This window comes from Brachycentrus maculatus, unplaced genomic scaffold, assembly GCF_059751285.1.
Source record: "Brachycentrus maculatus isolate JH-2025_06_01 unplaced genomic scaffold, ASM5975128v1 h1tg000206l, whole genome shotgun sequence".
NCBI lineage: Eukaryota > Metazoa > Arthropoda > Insecta > Trichoptera > Brachycentridae > Brachycentrus > Brachycentrus maculatus.
The window spans coordinates 323,447-340,196 of NW_028280957.1; the positions used below are offsets into that span (position 1 = coordinate 323,447).

General features: G+C 33.9%; 1 protein-coding gene across 2 annotated transcripts in view; it reads right to left on the bottom strand.

Moving 5' to 3' along the window:
• Positions 1-2,640: 2,640 nt before the first annotated feature.
• Positions 2,641-16,750, bottom strand: part of LOC148307138 (sodium-dependent neutral amino acid transporter B(0)AT3-like) — an 85,328-nt gene continuing 71,218 nt past the window's right edge. The window contains exons 8-14 of one of the 2 annotated variants that reach the window (XM_088263854.1): positions 15,888-16,089; positions 14,624-14,783; positions 11,758-11,920; positions 10,776-10,976; positions 6,618-6,695; positions 4,737-4,878; positions 3,505-3,629 (exon numbers count right to left, since the gene is read on the bottom strand). In XM_088263854.1, coding sequence (XP_088119980.1) covers positions 4,753-4,878; positions 6,618-6,695; positions 10,776-10,976; positions 11,758-11,920; positions 14,624-14,783; positions 15,888-16,089 — 930 coding nt within the window. In that variant the 3' untranslated portion in view covers positions 3,505-3,629; positions 4,737-4,752. Of the gene's footprint in view, positions 3,630-4,736; positions 4,879-6,617; positions 6,696-10,775; positions 10,977-11,757; positions 11,921-14,623; positions 14,784-15,887; positions 16,090-16,750 lie in introns of both variants that reach the window. The other variant, XM_088263855.1, reaches the window with a different exon arrangement.

The window sequence follows — 16,750 nt, forward strand, 5'->3', positions numbered from 1 at the left end:
AGCTTATATTACAAACAGTACTTTGAATTCAAAATGGCCACCCAAGGACGCTAGTAATAATAAACTGTCGACTGTAGCAAATTGTTTTACTTTGAATTATGTTAGCTTGTTTTGTCAGTTTCAAATAATATATAGCACTGTGTTTATTTAGTATTATAATTATACTCTAATATACGCAACGGAAAAACTAACAGCTCAAACCTCAAACAGTACTTTGAATTCAAAATGGCCGCCCAATAATAACGGCACACTGTTCAATAAAAAACTGTCGACTACAGTAGCTACAGTAAATTTTATCATTTTGTAATATGCTTCTTCTGTCTGCTTTAAATTATTTAAAGCAGCGTTTAACCAAGAATATAGACTTTTTCTTAGTTATCAGAAACTGGATTACTCACCCTACAGATGACAATGGTTTTTTTTTAACTTTAAATGGACATTTTACTAACCGAATTGGACGTTATATTGTATTTTATAGAAAAGTTTTCAGAAATATATTCATATTAGTACGACATATACCGTCAGTGTGAATAACATGCCACCATAATTTATTCTTAAGACTAGCAAGTGCGTTTGTCGTCAAGTTGGCAAGCCTGCGCGGCGCGCTGTAATAGACTGTGCACGCGATGTGTACTCAAGTTTTCAGACAAGGTTTTCAATACTTCTTTCAATCATAAGTACTGCTTTTTATAAAATACAATATAATGTCTAAATTGTTTTGTAAAATGACTAATTAGATTTGTTGAACGTCCGATTTGAAATGAAAAACCTGTACATATTAATATACACATATTATTATAGGTGTAACAACTTAAGACAAAGCATCTATCGCTTTTATACGAAAGATGGTGGAAGTCTAAAGCCTTCCAGCATTCCAGATTTTTTAAAACTATGCAGTATTTTTTTTTCAAATGTAAATTTGTCACCTAAATAAACAACTCTCCTAACTGAAAAACTGGATAGAAAACAGAATGACGATTGGCCTATAATTATATATTTTTTAAATTGAGTTTTCGTTACTAGATCAAAAATTAACAGGATTTGTGAATAGGGATAATAGTATATTAATGGAATTTGATATACATATATATTTATGTTATTTTTGTATGCTGTTACCTGAATGCAGAACCGTCCTAACTGCATGTAAAAAAATTATATGGGTAGAAATTAAACTTTAAAAGGTAAGTTTTTAAAATCATTTAGTAGTATTTTCTTTTGAATATTGAGATTCATAATACAATTTGAATGGCTATTAATTTAAATTTAGAACCATAGTTAAATTCACTTGAATTTGTATTATGAAGAATTGTTTTAAAGATAGCCTTTTTCATTTCAAAGTACTTACAAAATCATACTGTTAAAATGTCAAATACCACTTTTTTTAGTTTATTAATGTAAACACGACTAGACTTGAGAACTACAGATGTTTTAATCACTAGTCGATGAGAACATTTTACAGTTTTCGAAACTAACCGTGTTTAGTAAATAAACTAATATACTCAAAAGTGGTCTTAGACAAGTGTTTTACTATTATATTTAAATCATCATAGTCATTCACAAACTAAGTGCTAAATTAATTAATAAAATATTTAAAAAATGATAAAATGTTTTATAAAATAATTATAAGTAAAAAAGATTCGTCAAAATTAAAAATATATTAATATTTAAAAAATATATCAATTACTATCAAAATTGTTTTGAACAAAGCACAGAGAGCTTGAAGCGAAATTCACCTAACTTAAATACGACTCAAATCAAAGTCAACTATCGTCGTTTTTTTTTTTTGTTTTTACGAATAATATCTACATATATTTTTTTCGAATTTTCCAAACATTTATTTACATAGGTAACTCTCAATTGCATATTTAGCGACTGTTGTCAACACTTAAATAAATCACTAGTAATCAGCAACTCTCAATTGCATATTTAGCGAGCGTTGCCAACACTTGGTTACTCTCAATTGCATATTGAGCGAGTGCTGCCAACACTTGGTAACTCTCAATTGCATATTGAGCGAGTGTTGCCAACACTTGGTAACTCTCAATTGCATATTTAGCAAGTACTGCCAACACTTAGTAACTCTCGATTGCATATTCAGCGAGTGTTGCCAACACTTCGATATAAATAACTTACTCCTAATAATAATTATTATACTCTCCCCTTCGCGCACTACTGGCAAGAGTCGAAGCTAAATTCATGATCATATCGCATTTTGTGATTAGATTTGTGTTCCAATTTGATTGGAAAATAAATAAATAAATATGAATCGGTCTCTGCTTAAATATTCTGCACGTATGTATATATTTTTTAAATATGTTACGATAATATCACAAATAAATGTTACTATTATTTTAATATATATAAATATAAATATATATATATATATGTACATATATAAATATATATATATATATATATATATATATATATATATATATATATATATATATATATATAAATATATATATATATATATGTATATATATATATATATATATATATATATATATATATATATATATATATATATATATATATATATATATATATATATATATATATATATATATATATATATATATATATATATATATATATATATATATATATATATATATATTCTTATAAATGGGGTTAATTTAATGCGACAAGAAGTCAATAAATTCACAAACTGTGTGAATTTTTTCCTTTCGCACAATATTTAATTACATTCATATTCCTACCCATCATACATATTTAAATATAAAGCCATGCTTTCAAAACATCGTTTGAATAATGCAGTCAATCATAGACAATTTAAATATCTACACATTGATACAAAACTGTGTACCAATACACATATATATATTCAAGTGCCTTCGAAATTGTGTTTCACGAAAATAGCGCTTTATAAATTATATAAAATTATTATTTTTGTTACATTATTTTGTGTAATGCACCGTATCACCAGTACTTTGCCAAACCAATCTATAATTTGAGACTACATAGACTATTCGACTCCTGATCAAGAGTACAGTAACTATAGGAGATGTCACTAGTCATAAGTATTTACTAACGTTATTTCAAACAATTCTTGAGAAAACGGGGACTGTTGATAAATTACTGTGCTTCTATGGTTAATACATAATGTTGTCAGATTAAAAAAATGGACACAAGATGGGTAGGAAAGTATTTTTGACTGTGTGACAATACAAATTAATTGTATTTAAAGAAACTAATATTATTTATACATCTGTTTATATAAATATTACCTTGGTTAAGGCATAACCACAATGTGTCAATAGTCTTCCAAAACTTCAATTTGGTTAGCAGATAATGTTACCAGACTAAAAAAATATATACAAGATGGGTAGGAAAGCATTTTTAACGGTATGGCAATACAAATGATTGTTTTCAAATAAAAATACATATATTTTATTTATATAAATGTTGCCTTTGGATAAGGTCATGACCACAGTGTGTCAATAGTCTTCCAAAACTTCCATTTGAAAGGGCCGACGAGCTTGCTGGCTCATCGGGGGTCGAAGACGGTTGTTGGACGATGGAGTGGACTCGTCATCTGATGAAGAGTTGTGGTTGAAGTCTCCGAGACGGTGGATTGGCGAGTCGTTGAAATCATCGTCATCGCCCTGGAAAGATAAATACATCAGTCAGATCCAAATGGAAATAAATATGAAATAATCTTTGAAGAAGATGGAATCTTCTTTTTCCTGGCTCCATCCTAACTTATTGTCTTTGTAGATTGTTCTTCAGCTCTCCTCGTCCTCAGGTTGTAGGTCCTTCTATCATGGACAATGTCACCTAGGCCATTCCTTCGAATCATGTTATCTTCCTGCAGCATCCATGAATTTTTTGGTCTTCCTCTAGATGTATTTCGAGGAAGATCCATGACGATTGCTTGGTTCACTATATAATTAGGTTCTCTGCGTTCGATTTGCCCATACCATTTCAATTGCCTTTTCCTTTAATGCCTGTTACACCCAGGCTTCAACGAATGAGTGAACTCTTTATTTTGTCTCTAAGGGACATTCCATCTAAGACTATCTAAGCATTCACATTTCAGCAGTTTCTAGTTGTAGGCAACTAGGAGTAGGTGTTATATTTTACATCGTCCAGCATTCGGAGCCATAGAAGAGTACGGGTCTGACAATTGTTTGAATAACAAGGAATGATTTTTTAATATAAAATAAAAGAAGAAAATAAAAGAAGAAAAATCATCATAAAAAAACACTTGCATGGAGAGTGCTACTCTCCATGACATTCAAAATTCACTTTGTGTAATACAAATTAAAAATTCTACTTCACGGCTAACGGTTTCGGAATAATCATTCCCTCACCAGGATAAGTATAGGCTGACCTGATGTTCCTGATGAGGGAATGGTATATATATATATGAAAAAGAAAAGATGGAAAGACAGCTGGGAGTCAGCATCCCAAGAGCGACAAGCGCAGGCACAAACAGATCCTTAGGATCTACAAAAAGAAGAAGAAGAAGAAGATAAGATATAAGATTTTAAAAAAAAGAACATTCACATTTATATTTAAATAGATTAAAATTACTTTAAAATCAGGATCATATCTGCGAAAAAAAATCATAAAAATTATAACATAACATCTAAAATCAAACAAATCATAAAGTGGAAAGAATAAATTCAATAAAAAGTAATAGTTTTTGTGATAAACTTAAGTAAGGTAGGGGCTATGCTGTGAGCTGTGAGCGGTCAGCGGTTAGTTACCCTGGCCGGGGGGCCCCTACTGGTGGGCCGGCCGGGTGCGCGCGATGGAGGAGGGGGGCGGCGTGCGCCTGTTGTCGGCGGGGCCGGGCAGCGGCGGCACGGCGCCCCCGTACTTGCGGCTGTCTGCCCGGCTGCTCCCTCCCTGGAAATTAGCTCAAACTTCTTAATACATTTCCAAATTTAACCTTTCCGGGAGTATGGACGTAAACGAACGTCGGTGCGAATTTTCATTAACCGGTTAACTGCCAAGAGCGTCTTAAGACGCATAATTTTCTGTGACCGGAGCGCCGCTCATACAAAAATGACGTCTTAAGACGCGCCGTTTTAAATGGGCTTTTAGTAAAGAAAATCTATTATTTATTAAGTATTGAATGCATAGTGACATCTATTGAGAATATCTTTGCATACTTAGATTGAAACAGAATTTGTTTTTGCCACTTTAAACGTAAATTAAAGAGAGCTTTGTCGTCGGAACAACTAACGGCGCTCAGGGTTGTCCAATAATCTCCGAGTAGCCGTCACTGCCGAATCTGATGACAGTGATTTTAGTGTCGATTCCGATAATTTTTAATTTTTAATTTTTTTAAATCAAAGTGTGTGTATAATTTTAATGTTAAACTTAGATAAACAATAACTTTTGACATATAATTTAGTTTTCATATTTTCTATGACAAATTTTGTGACAATTCTGCACCATGAACAATTAATTTTATGATTATGGATAAATGACTGAACGACTGGCGCGCTCTTCATTTATTTGGCAAGTTTTATAAATAAACGTTAATACACTTTCAATAACGATATGTTTAGAAGGTTTTATTTTTGTGGTAAAATTCGCGGCGTGCTGGGTACCGCCATACATGTACCTGCCGGCAGTTAACCGGTTAAAGTAGTATCGACATTGATGAGCATAAAGGCCATCTGTCAGTTAGTATGATGTAACTTGTATAGCAATGACATCTGTGGATATTTGTGTGTAATTTTGTCATAATTGAAAAATATTTCGAAGAGGTGTTTAAATTTTTTTTTTACATAATTTCTATCTTCATAATACATCGATTTAATGAAAAAAAAATTTTTTCCATGTAAAAAGAACCCACTCCCCAGAGAAAGTCGGACATCAATTTTCGTACTCCCGGAAAGGTTAAAACAATTTTTTATTTTTATTTACTTATTTTTTTATTTGTATTCATTTATTTATATCACAATTTACACATATTAAGAACTATTTTTTTTGCAGAGACCCACCAAGCCACGTTGTGTGTCTTGTCGGTGGAGACAAGTGGTGGTAGGTTGTTTTACCTTGCCAAAAGAAATTGTGCGTGGATGACACGTGCGGCTTCTCTCGCAGCCGGTCGCTTACTGACTTTGTATATTTGAGGGTAGACCCTTAATATAATATGTAAAGCCCTAATCAAAATTAGAGATTTTTTTATTAACCATGAGACCATACAAAAGTTGTATATTTTATTTTTAGAAAATATAGAAATAAGACACAATATTTGTAACAATTGTTTCGCCTTGTTAGGGCATTATCAACTACTGGTGACAGTTTCGAATAGCCAGCTAAGATGGTTCACTTCAAAATTGTGATTGACATAGTTAACACGTTATCATTTCCGACGAATAAAAAAATATTTTTTGAACTATATGTCAAATTTCATTAATTTTTGGAACTTGTATACATGCAATGTTCATGGATCCCTTCCACATGTGGGTAATCATTTTTCAATAGATTTGGAAGTAGGTTGATTGTGACACCATTACTTGATATTTATGAATGGGTAGAACGGTGAACTTTATACACAAGTGTATAAAGTGATCGCTTAAGCCAGCCAGTTTATGATTAAAAGGATGAAAGAAAAATAGATGTTATCTTACCTCAAAGTCTCCTATGGTGAATTTGGTCATCAGAGGGGGCTCTAGGGGCGCTCCGGGGGAGTAGTCAGGGCTCATGACCTGCCAATCACGGTGCATCAAGCAATACGTCACATTAGTAGCGGAAGGTTAGGTACATGGCCAATACAATACACTCAAGTCGGGTTGGGTTAGGTTGCTAGTACTAAAAAGCTCAAAATTACAATCTAGCTTCAATCACACATTGCTGTTTTAAGACTGAAAACCGCAAGGTTCCTTATGGAAAGCTGAAAGGTGAAAAATTCCCTGACAAATTAGGAATCCAACAATTTTTCACTCCAAGCAATCGATATTTTATAAATCAGGGCTGTCCAAAGCACATACGTTCCCGGGTCAATAAAAACAAATTAATTAAATTATCCGGAGCATTGGTCTGTATGTTCCCGATAGTTACCTAAGACAGCGTCGGCATAGATTGTTTCACATTCCTATATACAGGACCAACCTGCCGATGGTTATGCCTGTAGGAAGAGCTACCGCTATATTAAACAATATCTCATAGGATATTGATCTGTTCCATTTGTCTGAAGGAGTTTTCCGAAGCGGGATTCTTCTACGCCTTTAGCAATAGTATTCTTGCATATTTTCGATTTTAATGTATACGCTTTAAATTTTAAGTTTGTAATGTATATGTTAATTGTAAATAAATTTTATTAATTTGAAGATTAAATATTTTGTCCGGCTCTGTAGTGTTGTGGTCAGTACACTCGACTACCGACCTAGAGATTTCGGGATCGATTCCCAGGGGGGGGGTCAAATAAATATAAGTGATTTTTCATTCTAATATTTCTTCAATAAGCGGAGGGCTGGTCACCTTTCCTCCATGTGTTAACAATGGATTTATATGATGCAGTGCCCTATGCACCATCGGGTGCGGATGAGGGTTTGAATGAAATGGAAAACATATTGGAGGGCCACAGAAACACGTGAAGCCCTGGTACGGTTGACGTCACGTTTGACAAACACGTCAAAACGCAAACAAATACACAGTTCGAGAATTCTCCTAATAATTGTGAAAGAAAACTTTTTGCCCTATGAATAAATATCTCTTTTAAGTTTTACTCGGTAAATACGAGTATATCTTAAAATCTATTGTGACACGGTACTTTAAAATGATGCAGAATGCATCGAAACACGTGTCTCAATAGATTTTTTTTTTAAATACTGTTATTTACCAACTAAAAATTTAATTAAAAATGGATAGATTGTACCACAAAGTGACAGCCGAATCAATTAATGAAAATAAATATCTCATTTATTTATTTGGGATGCCATAAAAATAAGATAATGTTCCATGATATGTATTTCGTAAAAGGATTTTTTTTTCGGTAGATAAAAAATACGTCACAGGTCGCACAAATATAAGCCATGGACAGTGCTTTGGACAACCCTGTAATAAATCAATGGGGTTTTTCTAAAAAAATATACTAATGTTTAATTAGGATATCATTCTACTAAAAAAGGCAAGATGGCGTTGTTCTAACAGCTCATTTGAAATGACAGATGAGAAAAACAATCATTTATGGCTGCATCAGGCTAAAGTCTGCCTCCGTGGCATAGTGATTAGCTCTTTTTGATACCATGCTGGAGGTCCTGGGTTCGATTTCCAGTAGGGTCTTTATATATCTGTCTATAATATCTACTTAATATCATTTTGGAAAAGTATACTAATTGCCATCGTGTAACTAACGATCAAGATAACACCTCGAGAATATAATTTAAACACCAGATGAAGTGGATAAGGATTGAAAGAAGAAGAAGAATCAGGCGACATACAATGTAATAACTATTTAAAATTGTCATAATTATTGAACGCCAATTCATAAATTTTTGCTTTCTCTAAACAGCGACTAAGTGCTACAATGGAATCACTGTCTAAATGTGTTAAACCAGGATACAAGTATTCTTCCCATGTCTTCCACTTTGCCTTGTAATTTAATACAAATTATTTCGTATTTATTTCCCTCATAAAATTACTAAACTACTCCACATTTTATAAAATACCGGTCTGATGTTGTCTATAACGATGAAACCGAGTCACTGGTCAAATAAAATATATCACTCACTCCTTTCAACAACGTCATATATCAAAAATCGACAAATTCCAGTTATGCGTGTTTTCAGAATGCCCAAAAAATTTACCATATCCCGGCAAAATCGGCATATTTTTAACCTATTATTTACTCGCTACAGGGCCGAAAGTGTTGTTTTTGCATTTTGAAGAAAAGGTTTTGTGTTTAATTATTTTTTTTTAAATACTAAATATTTTTCAAATGGAGAAAAAAACATTCAGGTTTTACCTAAAAAGATCTGTTGCACAGTAAAAATTTCAATAAGTGGCATGATATATTTTTAATACATTGTATTATATTTTTAAACTTTAAAAACAATCTCCTGAAAAATCATGTTCTTTGATATATGACGTTGTTGAAAGGAGTGAGCGAAATATGGAAAAATTTGTATAGTTGTTATTTTATTATATAAAATGCAGCTCTACCAAGAAATGCCAGTACAAATTCTTTATTTTTCCATCAGTATTCAAAAAAAATATTTATTTAATTTCAAAACACAATATTTTGTAAAATCTTATATAGCACCTCTTTGAGAATGATATTATGTTCTTTGCTCTATATAATCGCTCTACTACCATAATCTTATTTAAATTTATTCTTTTCACCATGGTATTTTGCTAAAGCTTAGTAGATGTTAAAAGGTATTGAAGATAAAGAAGACAGACAACCAACGTTTTTAGTTAAAAGTTGAAAGGTTTTGTAGGAAAGATACAACAACAAAACACACAGAATAGTGGGATAGTCACAAACAAAATAAGTACTAACTACTAAGCAAAAGAAGATCAAAACCGTACAGGATAAAAATCACACAACACCAAAAATAGAAGTCAGGAAAATCAATGTTTTTACAGTCTGAAATGGAATGATATGGTATATGTTTATTAACAAATAAGTTGATATTCAAGATGAAGCCATATTGTTCTCCTCAGAATTCCAGTGAATGTGGATTTGCTGGAATATATATCAATTCATTTATCCTGAAAGATTCTAGGGTACGCTCACAGCACTTAAAAATACAGAAAAGTCTGAAAAATTAATGTAAAAGTGGAGAGAGTGACTCTCTGTATCATAGAAGGTTTTGTCGCAGAACTGGAACCCTCAATCAACAGCCAGATCTTCTAAACGCCTACAACTGGAGGACAAGGTTTCTTCTTTCTCTCTGTGTGCCTTGTTAGGTCCCCTCAACGTTGGCAATCACTATAGCAAAGGCTTTGCCGTCCTGCGCCGTCCAGAACAACTCTCTCATTCCGGTCCAGTCGCAAATGTTTAGGACACAAAACGCAGAACCCTCTTCTAGTAGAACGGAAGGTCTGCTGATGATAGTCAACAGTCCGCCTTCTCCTGAGGAGTGCAATGAGGTTTCCTCCCAGCAATGAGCAAATGCTGACAAGTTCCTGACTTGCCCACACTAGATCATCCCTCCTGTTCCCAACACATATTCAAATAAAAACATACTGAATTAGTTAGAAGAAACAAAAATCCACTTAATGATCTATAAACCTTGTACATCATAAGTAAGGTAAATAATAAATACAATTCCCATTTAATTAAAAGAAGATAGTCAGGAATGTTGTGAAGCCACGATATTCGCTTTCTGCCAGTTCCTCGGCGTTTTTCTATTTTTCCCATCATTATAATTTGGACAAGGTTTAAAAAAAGAAAACGTTTGAAAGGTCACAATACAGGAAACAAAAAAAGTCAAGTTCTGTGGATAAAACCTGTATAATAAAGACCTAGGTCTAATAATAAATTCCAAGAAGTCTACGATGGAGACCTTGGGAGAACAAAAGATGTGTCGGAAGACCCCAAAGGAGATGGTCCGACGATATTGTTGCTATGGAGGGTGGAAACTGGCTGCAAGCAGCAACCATCCGGAGGAAATGGAAAGAATGGGAAAAGCCCTATATCCAGCAGTTGAGGTCAGAGAGCTCATGAAGAAGAAGGTCTAAAAGGTGATATTCATTGATGGAGACTCGTCACAATAGAGGTCAGCAGATCCCAGGCTGGAATGAGAACGAGAAGGTTGTTTCTTTGATCTGATGAGACTTACATCTTGGTCGTCCATCATTTCCTTGGTGGAGACGGTGGTCTCGATGCGGCGGATGCTGCCCTGGTGGATGTCCACGTCCAGCGACAGGCACTGGAAGCTGCGGAGGAGCAGCACCAGCGGGATCGGGAGGACCCCGGCCGTGATCATGCTGAGAGCTATCGCCATGACCCAGTTGGGATAGGCCGTGTTCACCAAGGCACCCTGGGAGAAGAAATAAAAAACTAATCAAATACTACGAAAATGGCAAATAAACTCATTTCCTATGAGCCGAGATCAACTGCCAACTCGGGTCATATATAAATATTCTCAAAAAGAGGTTTGTGACGCACTCATGCCTTATATGGCAGTCAGATAAAAAACTGAAAAAAACTGAAATAAACTTTTTTTTCTCAACATAGATGTAGAATATGGAAGTCTAGGTATTTACGGGGCTTACGACCGTCATAGGCTGGTTTCAATGATCACTTTAAACATGTGTAACATTCACCAATTCTACCCATGACTGACAGCCGCACTACTCAAATTCTTGGAAGCTCTATATATATGATTCAATTTCGAATCATTGTACTTGGATCACTAGAATTTCACTAGAGACATCTATTGGTGATTTTTATTTTTTCTATCGGATTACTGGATTATTCATCAATTGAGACACCTTTGATAAAAGGTGTCTCAATTTGAGATGAAACGTCTATCGACGAAGGAAGATAGAAGTCTGGGGATCTCAGCCCTTACTCGACAGTGAGCAGAATGGTGGACGTTACACAAGTGTATAAATTGATCACTTAAGCCAGCCAAATGCCAGGTTGTAAGCATTGGAATGCTCAGACTTCCATTTCTCCACATCATCTCTTACAGAGACGGCATTCCAGGCCTGGTAGTTGGGTTCTTGAACACGAACACCACAGAAGACCCGAGGATGCAGAACATAAGACATATATGCAGGATTGGGTGTTTTGAGTGATCTTGTATATAAACTTACAGTGTCGGCATTCCAAGCCTGGTAGGTGGGGTTCTTGATGAACATGAACACCACGGAAGACCCGAGGATGCAGAACATGATGGCAGGCCCAACATAGCGCCAGGTGATCTGCCAGTACAGTCCTGGTCGGTAGCCGGTCATCTCGTATATGTCATTCGTGAACCTGTAACAATAACACACTTTATGAATACCTACATGTCGTAGTCATAGAGGAGAAAGTGACCAACTGCAGTTTTTACAAAAACGTGATTATTAACTATTTGACATCTTACTAGCTTAATACTGCCCTGTAAAAAATCCCAGAGCGATTTTAAACTTGGAAGTATAATATTTTGACTTGTTAAAAATGACTAACTGCATTGATGTTTATTTTCTTTACAAGCAAAAGTGAACAAGTGACAGTTGGACATTATTGCTTGTTGTAACAATTTTCAACGCCATGAAGTTAGTTAAAGTTCTGTATGAAACATTTGACATTTAAATGTTTCTAGAGAAACATAGTGACTAAATTCGAAGTCAAATGGCCAGTAGAGGTAAATTATTTATGAAAATGTGTGAAAATCAAGAAAGAGTGATCCAATTAATGATGTACATGAATTAAGATTTGACTTATGCTTACTCAATATTTTCTAGACAAGACGAAGAAGACGGTATAAATTGCTACCAGAACGTAAATATTTTGATGATGTAACTAACTAACTAACCATCACGCCGCTTCCCCGCAGGGGTAGGCAGAGAGAATAGAGCGCCACACCACTCTGTCCTTGCAAACATTCTTCGCCTCTTCCACGTTCATGCATCTCCTCATACAATTTGTCGTCGGCAGAACTTAGTCATATTCGGAAGTAACTGATCGCAATTATAATTATTACACCGTGTCACGCGATGTCGCGTTTCCCATAAAACGTTTTTATTACAGAAGTTTATGGGTTCCCGTCTGGAAGGTACATGTAGGTACTACATATGTATGTATGTATATTGAATAGACCTAATATCGATTTCAACCTTCAAAGCCAGCAGCTGACTTGCACATACATATAAACTGGAAGTTCATATAAACGCACGAATGTCCGTGTGTATGTTTTATGACATTATATTAGATTTTGTGTCTTTTTTTTCAATTTTTTAGTATTAATATATATATATTTATATATATATATATATATATATATATATATATATATATATATATATATATATATATATATATATATATATATATGTATATATATATATATATATATATATGTATATATATATATATATGTATATATATATATATATATATATATATATATATATATATACATATATATATATATATATATATATATATATATATATATATATATATATATATATATATATATATATATATAAATATATATATATATATATATATATATATATATATATATATATATATATATATATATATATATATATATATATATATATATATATATATATATATATAAATATATATATATATATATATTTATACATTTTTTAAAAGAAATATTTGTTTTTTTTTTATTTATTCAATTTCATACTATTTCTGTGAGCCTGAGCGGCTCATTATTAGAAATAGGTACGAAATTGTGGTAGAGTGGGTTCGAACCGAGAAACTCTGGCTTAAGAGTCCGCGACACTAACCACGGGACCACAACCCGACACAATAATTTAATAATTCAATCATAAAATTTTGAAAGTGATCATATTGGATGATATATAAAGATGTCGGACACGAATAAATAAAATTTGATGACACATCATTAGTAACTCGTAAGAAATGGTCCTACATAACCTCGGGCAGTAAAACCCGTAGTAAATGTAGAAACGGAAACGTAAAAATAATAATTTTCCAACCAAATTAAATAAAATATCTCGATCCATGAAATTTTATGCCTTACCCTACAAAATGTACTACATTATGACCTAGGTACTTCGTGACGTCCAACATTCAAGAAAAATTGCGAAAATTACAGTAATATTGAACAAATTGAATACATTTAAAAAATATATATAATCACAGAATCATTTTTAATATTTAAAAAAAAAGATATCTTTGCTATGTCACCCGTCATCCATCTGCCACTGTGCATTTTCTCATCAATTTTCGTAGTAGAGGTGTTACGTGAATTTAATATTTACAGACAGTAAATAGGGTTTTTATTATCAGGAATAAAAAAAAGGTAGATATATTTATATTATGTAAGTACATATATCACTTAAACCCAGTTTAAACCGACTTCGCTTATTGCAGTCGTATCATGAAATATGAAACTAACCTTTCACCCTCGTAGAACGAGTTTCGTATCTCTTTGGTCACTCAAACCCAGATCTAAATCTCTTCGCTTTATCTCTAACCCAGATCAAACTGACTGTTCATATTCTAGTCATATTATGAAACGTGAAGCTAACCCTTCATATAACGAGTTTTGTATCACTTTGGTCACTCTAACCCAGATCAAACAGACTACGCATATTCTAGTCATATTATAAAACGTGAAACAAACCCCCCGCAGAACGAGTTTCGTATCTCTTTGGTCACTCAAACGCAGATCTAAATCTCTTTGGTCACTCAAACTCACATCAAACTGACTACGCATATTCTAGTCATATTACGAAACGTGAAGAAAATCTGCTGTAGAACGAGTTTCGTATCTCTTTGGTCACTCAAACCCAGATGAAACTGATTACGCATATTCTAGTTACACATATTATGAAACGTAAATCAAACCCCTTGTAGGACGTATTTCGTATCTCGTTGGTCACTCAAACATATTCTAGTCATATAAGAAGCTAACTAGAACAAGGTCACGGTACGGTATAAAATATAAAGTGTACATGCTTTTTGACTTACTTCTCGTGTCCATAGACGTAGATGACGGCGATCATCTCCATAAGGGCCACCACGACGAGACCGATGGTTCCAGCGAAAGAGTCGAACATCTTCAGCCAATACTCTCCAGCTCCTGTGGTGAAGATCAAGCCCACGAGGAAACAGAACAAGCAGACGGCACCTAAACGGAAAATGTATGTGTTTTTTTTTATAGGTTTACAAAGTCAAATCTCCCGCAATAAATTGATGGTGGCCCCCGCCGTGTGGCATGCTGCGCCATCTTGTCGAAACCACAGCTCTGTCTCATCAATGCCATTCAACTGAGGTACGAAGAAGTCAGTAATCATGGTTCTGTAGCGCTCTCCGTTGACCGTATCATTCTGGCCGGCATCGTCTTTAAAAAAATTATGGGCCAATGCTTCCACCTGCCCATAAAGCACACCAAACAGTGACTTTTAATGGTTGTGAGGGCGACTCGACAAAAGCTTCTGAGTTTTCTCCACTTCGAATCCGGCAATTCTGCTTATTGACAGTTTAACCAAAAATGTGCCTCATCGGTGAACAAAATTTTTCGTCGAAAAAGAGGATCAAGCTGAATATTGTTTTCGGCACATTCACCGAACCTACGACGCGCTTAGTTGTCATTCAGTCTGTTCATGATGAAATAGCAAAACACTTACATTAAATAAACTGTCAACTGTCAAATCGACAGTCTGTAGAAACAATTTGACCATACTACGTAAACGATCGTGGAGCCTCTGTCACCGCATCCGAAATCCTACATATCGCTCACTCCTTTCAAGAACGTCTGAACGTTTGAAAAATGTTTAGTGTATTTAAAAAAAAAAACCTTTTCTTGAAAATACAAAAACTACACTTTCTACCCTGTAGTGGGTAAATATTAAGTTAAAAATATGCCACTTTTGCTGGAATATGGTACACTTTCTGGGCATTCCGAACATGCACGACTGAAAATTGTCGTTTTTTTGTATTTATGACGTTCTTGAAAGGATTGAGTGAAATGTCACATGTAGTGTGTCATGAGATTAATGATATATTTGAGTTGTGTGGTTGTCCATCATGGGTAGAATGGTGAATGTTGCACGATCACTTAACCAGCCTTCAACAAGTCATAGTAAGCCCTGTAAATACCCAGACATCCGTATTATTCTTCATCTATGTCGAGATGTCTACCAATGGTCGCGATGTGTGACCAATAGAACCACAGCAAGGTGGATACAGTCCGCAACGTACACCCTATGTTTGAGAGTTGACGTTTTCTTACCGGTGACGTACGGTTTCCGGATCCTCTTAAAGATCTCGATGTCGAAGATGGTGCAGAGCATGCCTTCCATAATCCCGATCTGGGAGCCCAGCCCCAACGACAGCAGCATCAGGAAGAAGATGATGGACCAGAAGGGAGCTCCGGGAAGTTCCACGATGGCCTGCGTGAACACGATGAAGGCCAAGCCAGTTCCTTCAGCAGCCTTAAAAAAAATATTTATGTTGATATACCCAGTTAGGTGAGTAACAATTACCGTCATGGAAGACAAATTTGATAAAGAAATTACTGATAATGGGATGAATTCAATCATGGGTGGCCAACCTTTTCAGCAGCTGGGCCAGATTTTAGAAATTCCATTTTACACCGTGCCGTAAAACAAAATTTCCAAAGCAAACATATACCTATACATATACGTATGTATATATATATATATATATATATATATATATATATATATATATATATATATATATATATATATATATATATATATATATATATATATATATATATATATATATATATATATATATATATATATATATATATATATATATATATATATATACACATATACATATATATATATATATATATATATATATATATATATATATATATATATATACACATATACATATATATATATATATATATATATATATATATATATATATATATATACAATAATAAAACCTTTATCCGCACCCAAATGGTGCATAGGGCACTGCGTCATATAACGCAGTGTTATCTTGATCGTTTACACATGAAGGAAAGGTGATCAGCCCTGCTTCAGGTACCAGTCCAGGGTAGTATTGAATATATGTAAGTGATAAAATCACTTATATTTATTTTACCCTCCT